This window comes from Hemibagrus wyckioides, linkage group LG07, assembly GCF_019097595.1.
Source record: "Hemibagrus wyckioides isolate EC202008001 linkage group LG07, SWU_Hwy_1.0, whole genome shotgun sequence".
Classification (NCBI taxonomy): domain Eukaryota; kingdom Metazoa; phylum Chordata; class Actinopteri; order Siluriformes; family Bagridae; genus Hemibagrus; species Hemibagrus wyckioides.
The window spans coordinates 20,628,532-20,653,952 of record NC_080716.1 but is presented as its reverse complement, the minus strand read 5'-3'; the positions used below and the strand labels follow the sequence as shown (position 1 = coordinate 20,653,952).

The 25,421-nt window shown below is 38.6% G+C and overlaps 1 protein-coding gene across 3 annotated transcripts in view; it reads left to right on the top strand.

Annotated features, from left to right (window-relative positions):
* Positions 1–25,421, top strand: part of LOC131356666 (neuroligin-2-like) — a 157,985-nt gene that overhangs the window by 49,751 nt on the left and 82,813 nt on the right. For 2 of the 3 annotated variants that reach the window (XM_058395818.1, XM_058395817.1), the window contains exon 2: positions 20,340–21,147. The exons of the other annotated variant lie outside the window; for it this stretch is intronic. In XM_058395818.1, the coding sequence (XP_058251801.1) occupies positions 20,661–21,147 (487 nt within the window). In that variant the 5' untranslated portion in view covers positions 20,340–20,660. The remainder of the gene's footprint in view (positions 1–20,339; positions 21,148–25,421) is intronic. 3 annotated transcript variants of the gene reach the window in all.

Here is a 25,421-nt window from a genome sequence, read left to right as displayed (position 1 = left end):
TCTCTCTCTCTCTCTCTCTCTCTCTCTCTCTCTCTCTCTCTCTCTCTCTTTCTCTCTCTCTCTCTCTCTCTCACACACACACACATTCACACAGTGGATTCATATATTTGTAACTAGCATGCTGTTCATTTCCAGCTCTGAAGGGATTTCTGTGACTGCTTGCTCCATTCTTCATGTCAAGGCACCCTAACGCAGTGGACCTCTCTGAATGGAAATTAATAGACCATATTTTTTACTCTCTCTGACAAAATGGCTTGCACCCATAATAGCACTATTACACTGTATAACTCTAAAACAGCTGTGGTTACTGCTAACCAGGGATGACAGTGGTTAATAAGAGAAGTAATGTACTGCCCAAATCAACCAATTAAACTCTTGTCTGACATTAATTATCATGTAAGTATTTGGTGTTATGATTATTAAGCTGAGATTCCGGGTTTAATTTATTGTGAGATACAGAAAGGTGACCCCTGCTAGATGTGATTATGTAACTAATATAGACAGCCTTGGACTAGATTTGTATGTGTGTGTTGGTATCACACTGTGTGGATTCTCAGATCTTGCCAACGCAAGTCAATACTACAGAGCAAGACTTGGCAAAGCGGCTACGCTAAACAGGCTGTGCTTTGCACCGGGGAAGCGCTGCAGAACATACACTAAAATTGGATTGATTCAGAGAAGATTAGCATGAAGGGATGAGAAGAATGACACACAAACTGGCAAAGCTGGAGAGCTGGTTAATGTTTACAAACCTGTCAGACATCGCCATCTCTCTCTCTCTCTCTCTCTCTCTCTCTCTCTCTCTATTATATGGAAGCAAAAAGAGACAGAAAGACTTGAATTTGAAAAGCCATTGCATTTTTAACAGTGATGCTTTATTCAAATAGTTTTCAGTGCTCATAAAATGAACCATAAAATGTTGTTTTGTTCAACAATTTCTAGAGAATTCACTGCACTTCTGTAAGCTATGACTAAATGCTGTAAAATGTAAATGCAGTGGCTCAGTTGCCTTTGCCTGGTAAGTCAGAAAGTGGCAAGCGCAATTTATTATTAATAGTCCAATTGCTTTTAGATTTTAATCTTTGTCTCTTTTCTGCTGCTGCACACTCTTTCTCTCTCTCCCTGTCTCTTTCTTTCTTTCTTTCTTTCTTTCTGTCTCCCTGTTTCTCTCTCTGTCTCTATCAATAATCAGTATTACTGTATTGCAAAAACTTCACTTTTAGTCAAGTTATTTTTTTTGACTTACACACAAAAGCACAGTGTATTTTTATTTATTTATATTGTGTCAAAGCACAGAAAGAAAATTGTTCTTCCATTGCTTTGCCCATAGCCAGGGGGGTCCATATGTTCAATCATTTTCTTCTTTTTAAAACAAGCACAAATATAATACCAACCTAACAGCAGCTTTAATAAAAACCCAGGAAATGTTCTGTTTCTGTGATACAAAATGTTTTGAATCTATCTTCTATCCAAGTTGGGTTTCTGTGGCTAGACAGTGTAAAATATAAATTAGTAATCATGGCTCCATCCATCCATCCATCCATCCATTTATTTTGTGTAGCACTTATCATACACAGGGTCACAGGGAACCTGGAGCCTATCCAAGGGAACTTGGGGCACCGGAGGAGGAGGACACCCTGGAGGGGTGCCAACCCATTGCAGGGCACACACACACACACATTCACACCCTAAGGACAATTTAGAAATGCCAATCACCCTACAACGCATGTCTTTGGACTGGGGAAGGACACCAGAGTGCCCAGAGGAAATGATGCCAGTCGCAGAGCCAGTATGCACACACACATTCACACTTGGGGATAATTTATCTTAGCCAGTACTCCCACTGACTGATATAGATAGCTGTTCTTCTCGTAAATTCTCCGAAAATATTACATGTTAATAATAAGAATAACAATGGCAATAAATACAATTACTTTTTTTAATGCAGTCTAATTGCAACCCCATTTGAAACACTTTCCTCTCATTTTAACACTGGAAAAAGAATGAGGGTGAAGGCTGGGTGCAATAGGGACGGTTGTTGTGGCAAGGAAGGGCACTGAGGCCGTAGTCTAATTTAATTGCTATTAGCTGAACTTGGCTTGAACAGGGCCGTGCCCAAGTGTATATGAAGCAAAGGATACTCACAGGGCACAGCAGCTCTTAATCCACCCCTCATCTCTCTCTCTCTCTCTCTCTCTCTCTTTCTCTCTCCTTACATTCTGTCTCTATATCTCTCACTCCATCTATTTCTCTTTATTCATTGCCCTCATTTTGGTGCTCAAAGACTGCATTTCTCATATTGTGACAAGCGCAGCAGGATTGGGAGCAAAACTCAGTCGATAAAAAATAGGACTGCAACACAGAGGGATGGAGGGAGAGGGAGAGGCCTGGGGGAGAGAGAGACCCATCTCACGGTAAACATACAGCATGCAGGGAGGAATATATATGTGAAAGAGCTTACACTGGCAGGGTGGATGGTTGGATGTCTTTCTGGCAGCAGAGGAGAAGCTGTGATAGAGTGATAGAAGATTGATGATGGGAGGGAGAGAGAGAGAGAGAGAGAGAGAGAGAGATGAAGCCATTGAGATGCAGTCTCTCACACTATGAATGCTTGAAGCATCATTATGAAAACACACGCATCCACTCTTACCTGAGAGGTCAATGGCAATCTTTTACACAGTTGTTTCTGTGTCTGTATGAAGGGAATTGTGCATTTTTAAGATTAATGATGTGTTTTTTATATATTAATGTGCATGTTTTCCTGTGTTTCTATGTGTTAGTTCTGTGTGCCCCTCTGTGTGTGTGTGCGCGTGTGTGTGTGTGTTTATTTACTATTTACTTGGTACATGCACATATGGATGCTTGTGTGTCGTGTGTGGTAATGCAGTTTGGCATGTTACATGTGACATATCCAGGTCTGTGTGTGTGTTTATAATTTGTGTGTAAAGAGAATTTTTGTATGTTTGTGAAGGGTCTTATTTTTTATAGTTAATGCTGTGTGTTTGTGTATATTGATGAGCATGCTTTCATGTGTTTATGTGTATTAGTTCTTTGTGCCTGTGGCTTGTTTGTGTGTGTGTTTGGTGTGTGTGTGTGTGTGTGTGTGTGCGCATGTGTGTGTGTGTGTGTATTAATTTAGTATTTACACGCACATTTAGATGCTTGGGTGTAGTGTGTGTTAATTAAATTTTCACAGCTGCATAATGAATTGTATGTTGCCTGTGACACAGGTCTGTGTGTGTGTGTGTGTGTGTGAGACAGAGAGAGAGAGAGAGAGAGAGAGAGAGAGAGGTTAATCTAATTTAGCCATTTGTTTGAGAATGTCTCTGTGGGGAAGTAATAAAAATGAGAGAAAAGCCTAAATATGCCATCTTGCTTGTTCATATCAGCTTATAGCAATCAGAAAGATGGCAGCGATGAAACCATCTAATTATCTTGTGTGGAGTCTCACTATCTTCCCCGTGTTAAAATGAATTTAGATTGGGAGAGTCAGGTGGGTAATTTCACTGTGCCCCATCTTGTCCTTAATATTTTCTAAAAGAGGGTGATATCAGGACTGCTCTGGTCATCCATCAGTGCAAAAACACAGGCTTTCTCTGATACAGCCATACTGAGAAGAGAAGAATTTATTCCACCCTTTTTTTCTGTAAGGTCTACAGTGTTATGGAGTATCGTGCCCATCCCTTTGCCAGTGTGGGGGTGTTGGGTGTGTGTGTGGGCTGCAGAAACCCATGAAATATGTCTGCTGCTTGCTATAATTTATACAGAAAGAACAACCTGCTAAAAGATCAACTAAACATTGTTCATATTGTTTACTTTTTGTGACCATATTGTTTTATCTGTTGAATCATTAGCTTCATGGTCACTTCATTGGCAGCACCCAACCCTTTCAGTGCTTTCTGGTTAATCACAGCAACAAATGAAGACAGATGAAAAATTTGTGAGGCTTATTTTCTAGATTTGAGCTGTCACACAAGCTGAGTCAAGAGACAAAGCTGTATTGTCACAGAGTTGATGTGATCTGAATATCTAGACCGAGGAAATAAATTTCATGGTACGGGTTAGACACGTTTTAAACTAGTTGCACTGTGTTAAGCTGATTTCTGCCACTTCTATAGGCACTTGCCAAAAGCTTGTTCCAGTTTCTTGGTCGATGTATCACCAATCACCAATCAATAAGTGTATAATTTCAGCCATCAGCATTTTTTTTGTTTCCTTTTTGTCTTCTTTAATTAAGTGCAGTGTACATCTGAGCCAAACCAAACCACATTTCATTCGGAAGTTAGCTAAGGATGGACTAATACATGAGAAAGGATACAAAAGATAAAGATTCATGTCCATTATCGTTTCATGGATTTAAACAAAATCCTGGATAAGAAAAAATACAGTTTATGGCCATGTCTGTTTTGGTGTATCTGTGTAGTGTCTTAGGCTAATTTACTATTTTTTTCCTTACAACTGCTTCACACTAGAGACCCTGCTCTAGATATTTCAGCTACCTCAAAGCACCTGCTACAAAATGTTCCTGGCATTGCTGCTGCTTTGTGCCTCCTGTTGTCTGGCAAAAGTACCATATTGCCTGAGCCAGACTGCCAAGCAGTTTCCATCAGGCACCTCACCATTCGGCCAAACTGAATAAAAACCCCTCCCTCTACCGACCTGTCCCCCCAGCACCAGCAGCATGATTAATGCCAAAGCATAATAATATTTTCTGCACTATATCCTTTAACAACTTTAAGGAATTGTTCCTCAGGGTGCAATGTGCAGTTATCGATATTCAGTGTGCTGCTGCTCAAGTTGGTTTATATCGCATGGACTTTGCACCGTCAGCCAGCTTATACTACAGTACGCTGTCTAGACCGTCCTATGTGGAGAGAGATATTAGAGTATCATTATTATTGACAAGCTAACTTAAGCAATAATGGTTGAAAGCTTACAGCAGATGCAGCTACTTGAGTGCAGTGATGTTATTATTTTGATGCTTATTGTTTGTGCAAAGTTTTTCGTAGGCCAAACCAAAAGAAAAAATTTAAATCCACCGGATTTATGTACATATTTAAGTTTCAGTAACACTTATTATGTAATACTCGCATGTATATTGTATTCATGAATGCTAATCACCAGTAAATTATAAAGCGAGCTCAAAATATAGCTGATTTGCTTTTAGAGACGTCCACAAAACTCCATAAAAGGCAAAGCTCTCAGAGCTGAAAAGGACAAAATGATTAATAAATGGCAAAAGAGCACCAGCTAAGTGTGTTAAAACTTCCAGCAGCACAGCAACCACAGAAACATTCGAACCCAGTGTGTTAGATTTTATTCAGCTGCATTATATTTGCCCTGATTGATTTGTCAGTCTTATCTGTCTTCATTGATATCTTTCTTTTTTGGATTGCTGTATTTCTAGACATCGAATTGAAACAACAGTTTTCACGAAACATCTTTTAATCCGTGTTTATATAATAATACATATACTATATATAAGCTTGTACATATACTGTATACAATCATACACAGAACAACATGCAGTTAAATGCTTTTCATGATTGTCCTTGACATAAAAAATAGGGCCAATCAACACTAATGAAAAAAAAAATAAAAATAAAATACAATAGGAAATAATACAATGAAATAGAGCACATATGGCATATAGAGAAACTGGTGGAAAATTGCAATAGGAGCATAAATAGCTAAAGTATAGAATGGGTAGTATCTGAATATGGGGATTGCAATGATTAGATCTGTATATGGTACAGTGATGTGGTATGAATGGAATGATGAATATGAATAAAGAATGTTATAGAATGGTAAAGTGTATCAATGCAAAAGAAATGCAAATTCTTGTAGAAATGCAAATGATTTCCAAATAAATGCGCTCATAACAGTTTGAAATGAGTCCCAATCTGTGTTTATTCACACATTTTGTTGCACATTCATTTAACTAATAACAAGACAGAAGTTTTCACTTGTTGGATGATTGTAGTCAAACGTATTATATTGTGGAACACATATAGGTAGAGACGTTTGTCAATAATCTACCTCCAGCTTCCTGATGCTGCTTCTGTAGTTCTGTGGGTACTGTGCAGATAGGTATAATCTTGTGATGAATATTTATAGCATTGCGCTGCACTTTGCTCCTGTTCTGTTATTCTCACAACGTTTGCACTATAGATGTCAGTTCAGAAGACACATTTCACCTGGATCAGGATGGGATAACTATTGAAAAATGTATGTGAATCGGCATTTGTGTGTGTGTGTGTGTGTGTGTGGTGGATTAGAGCTGTGATTTATATACTAAGCCCAGTACACAGTCATGATTGTAGCATGCATTGGATCCCACAGGCTATGGGGATTTGTAAGCACTTCTCCATACGCAAAGCTGCTTGTTTTCCTATCCACCATGCCTAAACCATTCTCACAGTAAAAACCCCTAGTTTCACTGTGCTCTTTAGAATCACTTGCTTTTCTGGGAAGACATTTTTAATCACCAGTGAGAGTAATCAGATCAGGCATCCTGATGTGTGCATATGTTCTGAGCGTATCAGTGCCCACTGGAGTGTTGTACAGTTGTAAAGATGAATGCATGCTGTCAAATCTGCTGTTAACTAAAACAAAGTGATATAGTGACCTTAGTGTAAAAGTCTGGAAAATAGAAATATTTTAATTCAAAGTACCAGGACCAGGGTAGAAAAATACTTGAACAATTGTACTTTGTTACATTACTTTTTTTTATATTAACCTCCTGCAACCTGGCGTCCTCATATGAGGACATCACATTTTTGGTTGTGTGCACTGGAACTGGAACCTATTGTACACAAAAAGAAGTGGCTTTATGTTCAAAGATAATATCTGATTATTATATTTATTGGTTCCTCCTAACCCCAAATAGGTAGAAGAAATCTAAAATGCAAGCTTAGGTCTTAGGAGGTTAAGTATAATTTTGGTACATTTGCTTACTGGATTCAAACCTTTCCAAAAAAAACCCCATACATTTAACTTTAGACCTTCAACTCAAAGGTCTCACCTTCACTCATCCAGCCAATGATTATAAGCTGTATATCAGTTGAATTTGCTGTTCATTCAATCATTTCACTTTAACACCCAATCATCAGTGTAGAGGGATCCATTGATGAAGTAATCAATTTGTCATCTTCTTTGACCTTCACATTCTACACAATGTTGCTAACACTATAGCTGTTTGTGTGTGTGTGTTTGAAGATGGATAAGCCACCAAGCCACAATGTGGAACTTGAGGATGAGCAATCCTGCTCATGTGTCAGTAAAATACTTAAATAAGGATTTAGCAAAGAGTTGTATACAATTTAATACAACAATTTTATTTTCACTCAAGTACATTTTTGGCTGGATGCTTTCATGTCCATTAACCAACTATTTGAAGTATAAATTCTCAGTATTTTTTCACCCCGAAAAGCATATACTTTATCCCTAAAACTAAGCAGAGCAAAGCACTTCCTTCAGCCGACCACGTCTGATCAGTTAGCTGTGGCCAACCAAACCCTACCTTCTAGTAGAGTAAGGTGAATAAGAGTTTACGAGGAGCTAGCTGGCCCGAGCGTAATTATAAATTAGGATTTAAGGCTTTCCATTATGCCATTAGCATGTCAGAAAGCAGATCAAGTTTAGTGATGCTAGTCTTTGTAATTCTATCATTAGTAAAGCTAGCATGGGGTAGCGTTTGCTCAAGCTCTTCATTCTAACATTTTAAACTTAAACTTTTAGAAAAATGGCAGCAAAGGGAGAAAATGAGTTATATTTTTTCTCCATTACATTTTCTGTAATTCAGAACTGTTAATTCTGTTTGCACACAGTTACCCATGTTCAGTGTTGCCTTTACTTGCTTTTTCATTTATTTATATTTTTTTTACTTTCTGCTTATGTGAAGCAGCTTCAGAGAAAACAGACCTCAATAATAGCTAGCACAAATTATATCTCATGTTATATTGTTAATTAGGCTCATTAGCTTAAACTAAATTATCTAACTTCATAAAACAAAAAGAGCTGAACTGGCAGTTGGTTGACTACTCAATTTGATTAAATTAAATGTTAATATAATAATAATAATAATAATAATAATAATAATAATAATAATAACTATTTCAGAAAATGTTCACAAAAAAACAGAACTTAATTCAATCTAAAAATAGAGCTCTTGTATCTGCTTATTAAAATGACTGAATGCTGAATTACTGAATCATATTCAAGACATAAGACAGAAAAAATTACATTCCCGAATGATAAGCTTCTCATAAATCTCAGGATAATATTCTGTGTGTGTGTGTGTGTGTGTGACGGAGACAGATTTAAGGCACATAACATCACAACACGTCTTAATACATCTGGCTGTCAAACTCAGCCAGAGACAGCTGTGTGTTCCTGATATCTAACACATCAAATTCAGCCCATGAAGGTCTCAGTCATTAGTTGAGGATTTGACTTGTGTGTAAGTCCTGCTCTGAGGCCTACATCCTTCAGAGACTCGTTTTCTGTAGGAGTGGAAAATAACAGCCATTTCGAAATTCACTTTACTGTCATTTTTTTGTAGCAGAAACCGAAGTGCTCTCCTGTCACACAATCACTGACATTTATGTAAATTATTAATGAACTAAGCAGTGAAAGCTTCTCCCCACTGCTTCCATTTTGTGCAGACAGGAAATGTACTGTATGTTAGTTAATCTTCCTGGAAGACATCTGTGGTAACTAAGTACTAACTAATTTACACAGGATAACGATCTCTGGATGAATCACAGGTATGAGAGTATCTCAAATTCAGGTTTTATTATACATACACGACCATACACAGTGACATGCAGTGAAAGAGTTTTTTTAAATAGAAGTGTCATAAAAATAGAACATGAATACAGATCAGTGGCAGAAACAGAATGACTGAATGAGTACAGAATGTGTACAGTTTTATATCCAGCTGAATAGTGACTTTTGTCCTGTGTGTTGTGCTGTATGAGGGATGATGGCATGTGGGAAGAAGCTCACTTCATTCTCTTTCCCCAGTGAGCGGGAGCACTTCCCTGATCGCAACAGAAAGAGGAGCCCATTGTTTAGATGGCTGTGGTCCTTCACTATCTTCTTGGACTTGGTCCAGCAGCCCTTGCTGTAGATAGATTGCGGGTCAGGGAGCTCAGTATGGATGGTTTGCTCAGCTGATTGCATCGTCCTCTGGACAGCTTTTCTATCCTGTTTGGTGCTTGTTTCCAAACCAGGCTGTGATGCTTCCTGTCAGGTTTCTCTCAAAGTTCCTTAGCACCTTAGTCGGCAGTCTAAAGTGCCTAAGGTGGTAAAGACACTGACAGGCCTCCTGCACCATGGTGGTAAAGTGACAGGACCATGACAGGTCCTGCGTGATGTGAACACAGAGGTATTGCAAACTGTCCACTCTCTCTACTGAGGTCCAGTTGATCCTACGGTGGTTAAAGCTCCTCTTCTGCTTTTTTTCTGAAGTTCACTGTCAATGTCTTTGTCTTGCTGATCAAATCTTTTCCATGTGTCATCACATCAGAAGTGTAGCATACTACATACAGTTCAGTTTAATACAAAGTGATTGTTTTAAACTTTACTATAAGTGCTTTTTGTAGGGCTTGTGACTGCAGACTTGCACTTGAGCATTAGTAGGTCACATGTTTTTAGTCTATATCTGTGCTACACATTAATGTACCTAAAATCTCTGAATGTAGATCTTTATTTTATCCGTCATTTTAAACATTATCAACATTTTTTTTTAACCACAGCCTCCAGTGATGGATTTCGGGTTGTTAGTCTGTCTTTGTTTGTCCATCTGTGCATTCATGTTAGTGAATGTTGAATGTTTATGGGATTTATATGGACTTATCAGTGGACCCAGCATATTAACTTAGATTAGATTTTGGAAGTGATCCAAACAGGGTCAAAGTCACAGCAAGGTCAAATATCTGAAATAGTTTATCTTTAATAGCCTTCTTCCTGTATGTTACAGATGTTAAGGGAAACAAATTAGGAATAAGTAGGACTAGGGAACCCATACAGTTACCATTGAGTTCTACTTGTTAGTTCTGTGATTGATCATTGAGATGATTTGAATGATGTAAATTACCAGTCTTTATTAATTTTCACAGGCCATTGAAAAATTATTTTCAAATCTCAGGTGTACACCAGGAAATGATTATAATAACTAATATCTCCATGTTAGAACTAACCATGTTCAAATTGAGTCTAATTTTGTTAATAAGCTAATTTACAAACGCAAATACAAAACTACAAGGTATGTAGTGGTATATGAGTTAACAAGAAAAGCATGAAGTGCCACATGTAACTATTTCTATTCCTTTTGTTTTTAATTTGCAATTACAACATGGAACGCAATTATATTTTTATACTTGAACATAAGCTACATTTTTAGGACAAAGTATCATTCAGTGCAAGGTATCTTGGGTGTTCACCGAACCTCAGCTTGAAATGAGCCCAAAAATCTGCTGATGGTGTGTCTCTCTTCCAAGCCCTGTGTATATTTTATCATTTAAGATTATACCGCACAATCAGACACAGCTTTGGCATGTATTAGGAATTCTGTTACAGATTAGTGTAGTGTCCTAGTGGTTCTTCTGCCTCAGTTCCACACACAGTGTCCTCTTCCTGAGCATCTGTGCTACATTATAATCACTGTGAGCTGAGGCCATTATGCTGGCTTGGCCAAAGAAAGTAGAAATATGTTATGTAAATAGTGTGTTGGACAGAAAAGGTGTGATGTGTGAGGTGAAAACGTACCAGTTGTGGTTTCATAGAGGAATGGCTGTAAGCTGGCAAACACTGCTGGAAGGGACTAGGAGAGAAAAGAAGGACAGAGAGAGAGAGAGAGAGAGAGAGAGAGAGAGATTATTCAGTGCTGCTCTTGATTTGGGGATTGTTGAGTGAGTCGTGTACACCCAGTGGACCAGTAAAGTTGCCACAGCTCTTCTTGTTTGGAGGAGAGAGTGGGGGAGAGATTGTTTCACATTCAAGGCATTTCATTTTAATGAGACACACAACTACACGGACGCGGCGCTGCCATTCCGATGCTCGCCACAGCCAGAATCTGTTTGCTTGCTAGAAAGACAGCGCAGGACCTGGTCTGGATGTGTCTACTGAATTCAGGTTGCAGGAACTGAGACACTATATAAACCTGCACACACATATAGCCGTAGGCTGTGACTGTGCGTGGGAGGAAATGTGCACTATGGTCTGCTGTACATCTAGTTTCTTTCTTTCTCATGGGACTGAACAGGGAAGAAGGTAAGGAGAGGGCAAAAAGAGAGGAGATGAAGGTCATGTGAAAGTCAAGGTCAGAGGAGCGGAAGCCTCTGTGCACTTCTGCTTGTAGAAGTCAGTTAAATATGTGTTTAAAAAAATGGCTGCTCTATTTGATCCTCCAGAGCAGTTCACTCATGAAACATGTGCAGGACAGAATTTACATACTATCAGGATTCTACTCATTCTAGGCTGAACAGCAGAGGAAAAGAAGAGGGAGGGGAAGGTGAGATTGGATGAAGGAGAAAAGAGAAAAGCAGAGGGAGAAAAAAAATGACTACGAGAATAAAAGAGAAAGAAGAAAAAGAACATTACCTACATACCGCCTCACACCTAGCTATAACCCAAAACACACCACAGATCATTTATCTCATGACCTTATCACTGCGATATGTCTGAAATTCATGATACATGACTCAGTCCTGCTTTTTCTCATCTTCCCGTTGAGCCTTTCACCCATCCTTTCATCTCTTTCCTCTGTCTCGTTTATCAAGCAGTGCAAAGTCAAGGAGAGGCGCTTCATTACTGTTCTAAGAAGATTTTTTGAAAATCCTGGTTTTACTTTATACTTTAGTCAATTAGGCTGGCTTGCCTCTGAGTTACACACACGAAAAAAACACACAAAACACAAAAATAGAATCTTACTTTATTATTCTACCTCATTTTATTTTGTTCAGAAGTATTAAAAAAAAGTCCCACAATCCAATTTAAAAAGACCTGTTCAGACGTTTATTCAAATAATCTTCAGGGTCAGTTCACTGACAGTGAGCCAATTCACTCAGAATGTTTGGGATAATTGTGTGCTGGTGTTTTATTTATGTGAGTTAATTAAAAAAATGTAGACATGTTAAATTTAGTTAAAACTCTGGCAACTCTGAGTATTTATTCAGGTGCGTCTCGATGAGATTAAATATCACATTCATGGCTAATAGTCCAAATACACAAATACAGTGAAATTTACCTTTAAAATCTAATAGACACCCTTAATCTAGTAACATACGGACGTTTGCATGTTCTTCTGTACTCCAGTTTCCTCCCCCAGTCCAAAGACATTTCTGTAAGATGACTGGCATGTCTAAATTGTCTGTAGTGTGTGAACGGTTGCAATGGACTGGTATCCATCCAGTGTGTCCACCACCTTGTACCCCTAGTCCCCTGGGATATGCTCCAGGATCCCTGTGACTCTGTCAAGGATAAGCGGTACAGAAAATGGATGGATGGAAGTGCATGGTGAAGAGGTCAGTCTTCAGTTCCCTGGACAGCCCGAGCAAATTTATTCTGTGTTTTAAATCTGGAGCAGGCAGATACAGGGAGCTAGTAAAGGGAAAGTAGCAGAGGAGTGGTGTGGAAGAACTTGGGGAGGTTGAAAGCAAGACTACTACTGCTTTCTGGATCAGTTGAAAGGGTCAGGTGGTGTGCAGGGAGAGACCTGCCAGAGGTGTGCTGCAGTAGTCCAGTCTTAAGATGACAAAAGACTGAACAAAGACCTGGGGCTATGTGGGCAGAAATGGTCAGATCCTCTTGTTGTAAAAGAGAAACCTGCATGACTGAGTCAGGATAGCACTGTGAGCAGAGAAAAATAGTTGGATGTCCAGAACTACCCCAAGGTTGTATGCTTTATAAAAATAGCAGCATATGGAATAAGTAAAAACACAATTAACACAATTTTAACACAGAGCAACATTCTGGCACATGTCCATGTGGATTTTTTCTCTTCTCAGTCTTACAGGTTCCTCTCCTCTGTCCTCTCCTCTCCATCCTGACAGCTCCTTAGCCACCTCTCTTCTTTGTAGTTGTTGTATTTTAACAGGCCTGTGACACATTTTTCTGCCTGTCCAGCCTCACAAGCACACACAGATACACTTAGATTAATGAAGGCTCAAACACACACACACACACAGCTAGTATGGGAGTATAATGATTAGTGTGTGCTGTCTCATTAGCTCTGTGCTCTCTAGTGCTAGCGTGACCTCAATGGGAGAAAGAAGCACCCGGCCCACGTTAAAGCCCTGTAAATATTTGACTTTAACTCTTCAGGGTATATTGTTCCCAATTTTGTGCTCTGGTGGTCTGTGACCTCCATTTCCCAAAGTGTGTGTGTCTCTTTGTCATTGCACCGCCCTCTCAGATTCTGATAAAATGTCTAATTGCTTAAAGGAAGTGAGGGTCAGAGCAAAGCCAGTCAGGAGCACCTGACTGTTAATGGCCTTGCTTACATCTGGGATTTGAACTCACAGCACCATCTCCTTCTGTCTGTCTGTCTGTCTCTCTCTCTCTCTGTCTGTCTGTCTTTCTCTGTCTCAGAAAGGCATGTTGGGTATTCTGTTAGCTCACTACTGTGACTTTCTGCTGCTTACAATGTTAAACGAGTTAGACAAAAGTGACTTATAAGTTATGTTATTTATTTAATTGTAGATTTTCAGAGCAAAAAGATACAACATGAGACATGTTATCTGTTGAGCTTTACTTCTAAGACAACACTTATGAATTATGAACTCTATGCATTCGAGTATATCACTCACTCTTGACTCATCTGTTTTTGTTGATGACAGTTCCTCTTATTGTGTAATTTTACCTTTCCATCCAACTAGTCTTCAGTCTTTCTAAATTCACCCATTATTTCACTGCTGTTCTCACCACTACATTTACTTACTGTTCTCACCACTACAGCTTGCCTATGAAGCCACAACTGGACCAGCCCAGCCAAGCTGATGACTTGGGGTCAAACCCCAAGCCTTTTAAGACACATGCATGGTGCAGATCATCCAGCCACCATCGAGTCTCAAGACTGTTATGTGTCGGCTTCAGATGATGGAATAAAGTTCCCACATAAAAACGACTACAGATGTACATAAAATTCTGATTTAAAAAAAAAAATAATGAATCATCACTGACGCCTGTCACTGGAAGTGCATTAGTATTTTTCTGAGTTTATCCTTGGATTGACGTGCAACAGCATATGCTTTCCAAGTAGACAACTGAGCATTGCTCTGGAGTTGAGCGTCACCCAAATGCCATAAATGTAATTTACAACTAAAACCATCCTTTTCAGTGTCCTGATGAAAAGGCAATGGTGGGTGACAGGTTCTCAGATATCAAAAAACTCAGAAAGCAAAATGGTCTGAAAGGCTCCTACATATAAATACAGTTTGTAGGGACTTTCACAAGCAACATTAGGGTTGGAAAGTCATATTTACAGAACCACATAAGAGAAGCTGTTAGTTCTGAAGCACATACCTTTTTCGTTCCACATCCTTTGCCTTTGAAATAAATTGGCATCTTGGCAGGTAAATTTTTTTCCACATCACCGAATTCTCATAACATGTAGAATAGACCATTTTTCTCTCTTTTTCTCTCTAGTTAAGGCCTATCTGTCATCAGAATCCCAAACACTTTTTTCTCTTTCTCTGTTCCTTTGCCTAAATTTGGCAGAGTTAAGATTTACTGTCTGACTTTCCCAGTCATGACTTTGCTGAACTGTGTCCGGCAACAAGGAGCGAGAACACTCAGGATGCAATTGTTGGCAATACTGTTTCACTCTTACTTGTTTTTCCCACAGTGACCGCTGTCTCTCTATCCATCTGTTTGCTCTATCGCTTTTGGCTCAGCAGGGCCCTGATCGACTCTTAGTTTAATCTTCTGGGAGAGAGAGAGAGAGAGAAATGAATAGAAGAGAAAAAAATGTGAACCTGAAGTTTGACCTAGCCGTCGGCAGCCTTGCTATTGATGAGCAGTCTCACACGCACACACAAATACACACTTATGAAAACATAATCACACACTGCCATCTCCCATGCTAGTGGGAAACCTCAAAAGCAGGGGCCCTTTGCCACACATATCCACATACACACATCCACCTGCACACAATGGACCACCTGCTCTCACACTTCAAATTATCTACTTGATCTGGGCATAATGACAGTTCTCCAATTTACTCCCCCCCACACAGTATAAAGCCTTTGTGTGTGTGTGTGTGTGTGAGTACTGTATATACATGTATGTGTGCAAATTTATGGAGACATTTCTCCTCTTTGTCTTATTTATTCCAGCCATTCATCACTTTCTGCCACCCCCTCATGTTTCACAGTGTGCCCACTACAGCCCAATTAGGCCTTGTAACAATGCCAATTAAGCAATTAAGACCCAAATAACCTGAGTGTCCTGCGGCGATGGAGCCGGTGCCAGCTGCATGCCCGTGCTGTGCCCAGTCTGTGCCTGCTTTAGGCTGCCTACAGGGCACAAGCGTCAGCTGCTTTAAGAGAGGCCCAGAGTGTGATTAAGAACTGTGTTACACTGGCTCATAATCAGAAAGGAGGCAGTCTCATTTGCCTGATGTAATCCTTAATGAGTAAGAAGGCTGATTCCAGATCATCTTGGAATCGAACAATCTGTATTTGATCGAGTTGATACAGGTGTCTGATCTCAGGTGCTTTACTCTCAGACATTTGACTGTTTACATATACACACAATGCCTAATAATGCAGTAATAATACAACTGATTTGGAAATAAACAACCAACATTTTAGTTATAAAAACAGGAATCAAATTCCCATCCAATCAAAAATGGCTGGTAATTAATAATCTGCTGAATAGAATAAAGTGTGTAAATTCTGCAATATACATTTTGAGTCATAAAACCAAAATGGATTTCATGTTCATGTTATAGTTTTGTCTGTGTAAAAACTTAAAATAATTGTAAGGTTGTATAATTATACAAATAATTATAAGGTTGGACAGAAGTTTGGGCTGTGTGGGAAGGTGGGACTAAAATACTGCAATCCAAGTTTTGCTATCTGTCTTTAACAGAGATTCATTATGTTCAAAACAATCTCAGCTCACTTGCTAAGCTAACTCTTATGTTATGTGTTGGCACTCAATACCAGTTCTTTCTTCGGTTTGGTAAGGATTACCTGAAGTTCTCATTTTTGACAGTTTAATACTGAAATTGCAGACATCTGTATTCAGACCTCAGACATAACTACAGACTTGCATACTATTCAGAGTGTTGCATGAGGACTGCACAAAAGCCTGCCTCAGTTATGAATCTGTCCTTGACCTTAAGCATATTTTTTCTTCTTTTGCAAAATGGGCTCAAGTGAGGAGATTAAGTATTAAGTCTAGCACTACTGTTTGATGTAACAACAATATGCCATGCTGAAATTATGACAACTACACTAAAAACAGTTATAATCTCAGGCCAATATAAAATATAATTATAGATATGATAATTATAGATATGATAGTAAAATAATAGGATGTGCTGGATCAAGTGCTATTTAAGAAGCTAATCAGTGTAGATGGTTTGATTGGTTAAATGAAATCACATTTGCAGTGCTTAGTGTGATAATTACAACTTGGACTATTCATTCAGCAGTTGCTTTGCAATATATTAGTCTCCTATTCTCCTACTCCAATGTTTACCTCAATGCTTGTCTCTTGCTTTTGTTGCATTGTGTTACACTTGACAGCACAGAAAAATAATGCTAATTCCTTCTTCAATCTGCATTTTCTCTCCCAGGCTTTTTCTGGCTTAAAGGCTGGTTTTTAAAGGCAGTGATTTATACAATATTGGAAAAATAAATAAATAAAAATCATTCGCCCACACTTCTACTCAAGTAAGGTGTATACAGAGGTGTATAAACCATCTCTGAATATGAGTCTCCTCATGTAAATATTGCTGTTACTTATGTACTTGTATTTGACAACTTTGAATACAGATCTTGGTCTATCTGCGTTTGTTTACATTTGGTACTATTCATGTCAAATTGACCTGGGGCATTACTGTGGTCTAAAAAGCATTACAGGAAATACATGAAAGTCATTTACACATATCATATTTATTTCAATCCAAAATAAAGGCAATATATATATATATATATATATATATATATATATATATATATATATATATATATATATATATATATATATATAAAACATTTGTGATTAATGTTTGTAATTACTATATATACTGAATATAGATCACAAATATCTCTATTTACAATACCTACTGCACCTTCTGCACATCTATTCCCCTGTACATTTCACCAATAGCTGTATATCGTCATTTATTGTAAATATGCCACTTATGCACTTCTGATTAGATGCTAACTTCACTAATTTGGCTTCGTTCATGTATTTTGCACAAAGACAATCAAGTTGAATCCAATGTAATCTACTAGATCACTTTATTAAGTATCATAAGTGTCATTTCATTTTGTGATATATTACAATAAAGAATAATAAATTTATGCTTGTTGGCATAAATCTAGAATAAATAAATAGAAAAGGAACAATGTTTTAATTCATGTTCATTATTTTAACCTGAACAACTATTGAAGCACGAGAAACCATAGATTATTGCAGTCACTGGCTATAAAATGCAGCTCTCAGAAATTAATCTGCAAATGTGAAAGATTTACAAAGAACACAAAACACTTGTATAAATATAAAGTTTGACCTGAACACTACATGAGGGTTACGTTTAAACCAGAGAAGCCTTTTAGTTGTTTTCTCACATCACAGACACACAGCCCATCAGACTGAGAAAAATCAGAGTTGGGAAATGTTAGTGGGGAGGTTTGATAAAAATAAAAGCCTTGTGAGTTATAGAATGATAAAAGTGGGAAAAAACATAAATAAAGGAAGGATCACACCAATTTCTGTTTAAATGACATGCATTAGTGTTCCTGTCCTTTCACTGTAAAAAAATAATTAAATAAATGAATATCACTCTGTGTGTTTCGAATACCTCAAAACAGCCTGGCAATGTAATCAAGAGCAGCAACAGAAGCATTAGACCATTATATGACAGTGATAAAGCAATAAAGCAGGACAAACTAGGCAGAGGAGTATCTTCAGACTGCTGATGGTTTCTGTGGTAATAACGAAAAATGATGATGATGATGATAATGATGATGACAACGTGATAATATTGCTTGCTCTCCTATTTCATTCTATTGATTCTCACTGGCTTTGGATATGTTTATGTTTCCCGGGACTGTGCTCTTCTAAATGTGCACATATGTGTGTGTGTGTGTGTGTGGTTTAGAAATGCTCACTAGGAACAGCTGCTCGCTCACCAACAGCTAACTACTAACTCCAGAGGAAATGCATATAAAACCCGTTGATTCATCCATCATCACTCATACAATCAGAGGCGTTTAAAGAACAAAGAAGGAGCTCTCAGTACATGATGAATTTGTTTATGTTCTTAATTAGGCTTCATCTCCTTACATTGTTTCCTTCACATACTCCAACTGTTTCAGTGTGTACAATGGACTAACCTTTGTTAGACATAACTGACTGACTGAGCCGTGAAAAAGCTTTATCATCAGTTTAAAAGTGCTGTTTCTCAACAAATCCCAGCCCATTCATAATTCAGTAGTGCCACAGAGCAGAAAACTGTTTCTACAGCCACGTTTTGTGGAGTATGCTCTGAAAATGTCACTTGGCATACATTTTCTGATGTCTAGCCTTTAAGAAAAATGGCTCAGTGTTGATTAGTTTGTTATAAAATTACTCATTTTCTTCTCCCAGGAGTTTGTTTCTGCAGTATTAACTTCCTACAGAGGCAGAAAATAACAATGTACAATTACTATACTTAAGACTGTTTCTGTATCTGCGCATTATGTGATCGTCCGGGATCGTGTACTGCGACAGCACCTGCTGCATTTGATTTGATTCATGACCTACTGTATTTGATTCAGTACATACTGCATTCAATTCAGTACACATTGCCTTTGATTCAGGACATGCTGCATTTGATTCATGACCTGCTGCATTCAATTCAGGACCTACTGCATTTGATTCAGTACCTGCGGCATTCGATTCAGTACCTGCTGCATTTGATTCACGTCCAGCGTGCATTTGATTCAGTACCTGTTGCATTCGATTCATGTCCACCTGCATTCGATTCAGTACCTGTTGCATTCAATTCACGTCCAGTTGCATTCGATTCAGTACCTGTTGCATTCAATTCAGTACCTACTGCATTTGATTCAGGACCTGTTGCATTTCATTCAGTACCTACTGCATTTGATTCAGGACCTGTTGCATTCGATTCAGTACCTACGGCATTTGATTCGGGACCTACTGTATTTGATTCAAAACCTATTGTATTTGATTCAGGACCTACTGTATTTGATTCAGTTAAGATGCATTCAATTCAGTAAATGCTGCATTTGATTCAGGACCTGCTGCATTCAATTCATGACCTACTTAATTCGTTTCAGTATCTGCTGCATTTGATTCAGTACATACTTACTTCGGTTTATCAGCTACTGCATTCAATTCAGTACCCACTGGCTTTGATTCAGGACGTACTGCATTCGATTCAGGACCTGCTGCATTCGATTCAGGACCTGCTACATTCAATTTAGTACCTGCTGTTTTTGAGTCAGTACCTGCTGCGTTTGATTTAGGACCAGTTTAATTTGATTCAGAACCTGTTGCATTCGATTCAGTACCTACTGCATTTGATTTCGGACCTACTGTATTTGATTCAGGACCTACTGTATTTGATTCAGTCCTGCTACATTTGATTCAGTACCTACTTCCTTCGGTTTATGACCTACTGTGTTCATTTCAGTACCTACTGTTTGGCAGCTGATACAGTATGCACTGATCAGTGTATGTGTGCAGTAGGAATAATATCCAGACATACTACATCCATCACGTTGCTATTGTCATTTGTCATTAGTAAATGAGTTGATATCTTTCTACCTAAACTTAAAGGGAGATGTACTAGAACGGTTCTAGAATCTTTTGGTTCAAAGATTGTTTAAATCTGGGTTGTCTGAGGAGGATTTTATCTAAGGTTATAGCAACATTGGAAAATTTTGGTTACTGGAATATTCGAACACTAATGAATTGTATAATGTTCATTTTTTTGAACCTTGTGAACATGTGAGCTAGGTTGAAATAAACCACTGCAGGAATGTCATTGTTGTAATGTTAAAGTCTGACCTTCTTGCTGAATGTTCCAGTAACATTTTCTCCTAGCTAGAAAGGTCTGACTTTTTTTACTCTCTCTTTCTCTTCTACAGGACTTCCAAGCGTGATTGCCTGTGTGACCAACCCTATGAGGACAGTGCCGGGCAATGGAACGTAACAGACTTTTCCCCTTTGACCTTTGCCACATCACAGCAACCTGCCAGGGCTGAGATCACCCCTGGCAGCACTACGCCCTCGTCTTTGTTCTCCTCCCTGTCCCTTCTGTTCACCTGACCCCTTATTCCTGTCCTTTCTGTCCACAGCATCTTGTCTACCTAAAAAAGATAACACCTCTTACACTCTATCCTGGCGCCGTCTTACTGGATAATCACTTCACCTACCACCTTCTTGATTTGAAGGATAAAAAAGCAGAAATGCCAAAAGCAGTCATGCGCCCACCACGCTGGTGCAAGCAGGACTCGGGCTGTGCCTGCAGACTGGACACTCTCAGCTATGTTTATGTCCTGTGCCTAGCACTGTGGCTGTCTCTGGGTGCGTGTCAGCGCTCTGAACCCAGTGTCAAAAACCCAGTTGTCAGCACCAATTATGGAAAGTTGCGTGGACTCAAAAAGGAACTGAATAATGAGATATTGGGCCCTGTGGAGCAGTATCTAGGTGTGCCCTATGCCACACCACCCATCGGAGACCGGAGGTTTCAGCCCCCAGAGGCACCTGGCTCATGGCCTGAAGTGCGCAACGCTACTCAGTTCGCACCCGTGTGCCCACAGAACCTCCACGGCGTGCTCCCTGAGATAATGCTACCTGTGTGGTTCACTGACAGCCTGGATGTGGCTGCTACTTACATTCAGAACCAGAGTGAGGACTGCCTCTATCTGAACGTCTACGTGCCCACCGAGGACGGTGAGCTAACACATTTAGCACTGTACACTAGATAGATAGATAGATAGATAGATAGATAGATAGATAGATAGATAGATAGATAGATAGATAGATAGATAGATCTTATATATTTCTAAATATAAATTGTTAATTAATTAAGCGTTCATTAATAGGAATTAAGAATTATTAGTTAGTATTAGTTATTTCAAAACAGAATTTTAAAAATTACATTTAAAATGATCTTTTACTTTAAAGCAATTATACTTTATACCATGCATTAATAATGATTCATTTTTCACAGCTACTGTACACAAAGGCACAGCACACACAGTTGTTGGTCAGAGTGTAACGTATGAGAGCTCAGCATCTTTTTGCTGAATTTTGATTTTTCAGGAGACAATACACTAAACACATCACATCTTTTTTCCTCCTTTTTTTTCGTCTTTTGTCTCCACCTGCAACACAATGCTCAGTACATTGGACAGGGTGTCCATGTGGTCTGAATTAAAAGGTTATAAGGGGTCTTCAGTTTTTTTTTTTTGTTTTTTTTAAATAAAAGGCCTTCCTTTCGATTTAGTTTTTTTGTTTTTTAGCTGTTTTAATCTGGCCTTTACTTTTTCTTCTTATGCAACTGAATATTCTTTTGAAAACATTTGACATCATGTCTGCTGCATTTGAAACACACACACACACACACACACACATACACACACTTGGGGTCACCAGGCATGGAAAGGTTGTGTGTAAAACTAAAGCTAATGTTGCTGAGTTCAACTTCAAATTTTATTTGTCACATACACAATCATACACAATATGACATGTAATGCAATGCTTTTTTACAACTGTCCGAAGTTAGAGAGTGACCTGATGACATGCAGAATTCACACTGGGCACAAACTCCAAAGCTCTTTTTTTTTTAAACCAAACATCACTTCTACAAATACAGATTTTTAGATTTGTACACAATTTGACTGCAAAACTGGTCCTAATTAATTACATTTTACATATTAAACATACTGTAAGTTGAAAGGAGACTACACAGATTTCAGCAAGGCTATGGTGCTGATACATGGTACTGGTATTACTCTCAATCCATCTGCGAAAGAGAAACATAATCCTGATCTCATTCCATTCTTTTTTTCCCACACGTCACTTGGAAGGTGAGTCAAGATCTGGTTAATACCAGTCCGAAAATACAGAACGATCAGTGCAAAGCGAAATCGGTCTTGGAGCACACACTCATCTCAATGCACAGGAAATCGAAACAGGAATTAATATCTGAAATGACTGAAGGCTGAGCAAAGTGAGATCTATCTGTCAATCCTTTGTTTCATTCCATTTTGGGGTTTCAAAGATCACAAAACCAAAAGGAACTCTGAGCTGCTGATTTGTGAGCTCGGGATTTTGTTTTTTTTTTTGTTTGCTTTTTATTCTTTTGCAATTAACACTTCCTCTTCACCCACCAGGTGACATCAATTTTGGCATAAATTTTCTCTTCAGTTCTCTGGTCTGGTCACGCACCACTGTTTTTGACCTTTTTTTCTTGGTGTGAAATGGTAAAGTTCTCAGTGCAACTGTTCTTATTTTTCCTTCTTATGAAGTCTTTTGGTATTAAAACCTGCTTATATCAGAGTCAACTCCTGGAATAATAAGGAGTATGCACAGTCTAGGGTGTAACAGCATGCAGACACATACCCACAGTGGATTAAATGTCGAGATAATACAGTGTGACACATCAACATGCAACTGAAACTCCGCTGGGGCTCCACAGAGTGTGCTTGAGTAGGTGTGTGAGTTTTCATAGAAACACCCCTGGTGTGAAAATGGTTGTTTTATTTTCTTGCCTGTCAACACCAACAGCAGTTTCTAGCTTTGCCGAACTCCTCCTTCCTCCCTCTCTTTCTCCTCTCACTTGCTCTTCTCTCTTTTTCTGTTTTCTTCATCACAACGTGTCACAGTGTAGCAAATCAGTGACTTCTTTAAGCTTTAACGCTATCCAAATCAGTCCATGTGCATCTTCCTAAATCTCTAAATTCCACTTAATCCAGCCAATTTATTCTAGACATCCAAGCCATACTTTAAAAGTATAGTCATGCACACCTTATTTCAGCACCAAATAGGGCACTTAACATCTTGTAAGACTTACTTACTGTGAATGATATGCTTTCCAATGATCTTAAACGTGTAACCTGTTTGTGTATGCATGTGTGTGAGCTGGAGCGTGAGACCTTCATGTATTAGTCCATGTGCTGCAGCCATGTGTGTTCAGATCCCCATCAGTCAGTGTCTATGGGAACGATTGGCTCACCCTGCTGCCCACAGCATGTCCTCTCATACATCTCGCTGCAATCAATTCTCCGAGTGCTGGCCGCTGCAATATTCACCAGCTCACTGACGATTCTTCATTCAAAGCCTTCTGTTTAATTCCTAGCCTCATGCAAGTCCTTAGCTGCTGCTCAGCCTCCTTTCTTCTGCTATCTTTTTCCTATAATGAGTGTTATGTCCTTGACTGTGCCCAAACCTGCTTTTATCTCACACATTTATGTAATTCACTTCAACAGGGGCTTGATAATTAGCTGATAATTGGCTGATCACTAACCTTTGCAGCTAAATCACTGCTCTACACATAATAGTTTGCTGCTATGGAAGTATTTCAGACAATAAGCCTGTTGATTGAATGCTGTGGTTTTTTTGGAAGCCTAAAAGTTTAGTTTGATGTTTAGTGGATAGTGGAACCTACAAATCAGATTACTGGACAAATCAAGGGAAAAATATTTTACATGCAATCACATGTTGTTCACATGTGGAAAAAATTGAAAACAATATGCAATCACATTTGAACAATATATGAAGGTGCATTACATTATATAATATACCCCTGACTTTTCTTTTGGGAATTAGCAGTTTGTGATATATCAGATCAAAGGCATTTTTACAATTCACCATACGTATCACATTATACAGAGTAGAATTTATGAGCAAACCTACGAGCAAATGCAAAACAGTAATAAAGGGGGAAAAAAAATACAGTCCCCTCCAAAAGTATTGGAACAACAAGATTCATTCTTTTGTTTTTGATATATGCTAAAGACCTTTGGATATGAGATTAATATTCATATTAATTTCCTGATATTTACATGAATATGTGTAAAACAACTTAGAACATGCCAGCTTTGATCCTACTCTTTTTTTTTTTTTCAATTGATCAAAGATATTGGAACATGTTTTCCATGTTAGACTGATTAATCAAGTAATAGCTTGAATGTCTCCTGAACGAGTCCTAGGTTTTGCCTGTGACTGCATTTGTTGTTAATAATGGATAAACCAGCATCGAGACCAGAGAGCTGTTAATAGGAGAAAAGCAAGCCATTTTGAAGCTGACAAAAGAGGGAAACTGAGAACTATGAAGAAAGAACCAACCTCACCAACAACCAAAAGAAACAAATGAAAGAAACTGCTGGTGTTCTAACAACAAGACATCGAACAGGTTGACCATGGGAAGTAGATTGATGACAGAAAGCAGTTGATGACAGAAATATTGTGAGAGCTGTGAAGAAAGAAAAAACACAAACCAACACAAGAATCCACCGTTTAAAGACGAATTAGAGAGCAGAAATGTAGAGGAAGATGTAAATCACTCAACAGAAGTAAAAGTCAGAAGGCCAGACTGGAATCGCAAAATCAATTGCATTTACAAAAGTTCTGGAACAAAGATTATCCCCTACCAAAATGATGGAAAGGTCAAAGAAAGAAAGGATCTACTCATGACCCAAAACAAACAAGCTCATCTGTCAAGCATGGCAGAAGTAGTGTCATGGCTTGGGCTTGCATGGCTGCCTCTGGAACTGTCTCAGTAATCTTTATTGATGGTGTAACTCATGATGGAAGCAGTAGAATGAAGTCTACAGGAACATTTTGTCTACCAATTTACAGAGAAATACTGTACATCCAATCAAATTGGGAGGAACTTCATCATACAGCAAGACAAATCACACTGGCAACACAACTAAGGACTTTATCAGGAGAAAACAAGTGGCAGGTTTTAGACTGACCAGGTCAATCACCAGACCTTAACCTAATTAAGCAATGACTGAATGGAATAACCCCCCAGAACAAACAAGAAGCTGTGGTACAAGCCTGGAACAGCATCACTAAAGAAAAATGCAGCATTTTGGTGGTCAGTGGGTCACTGGCTTGATGCAGTTATTGCTAGCAAGGGAGATACAGCCATATACATGTTAATAAGTGTTTTTTACTTTAATTTACTTTGAGTCTGTCTGTTACTATACATTTTC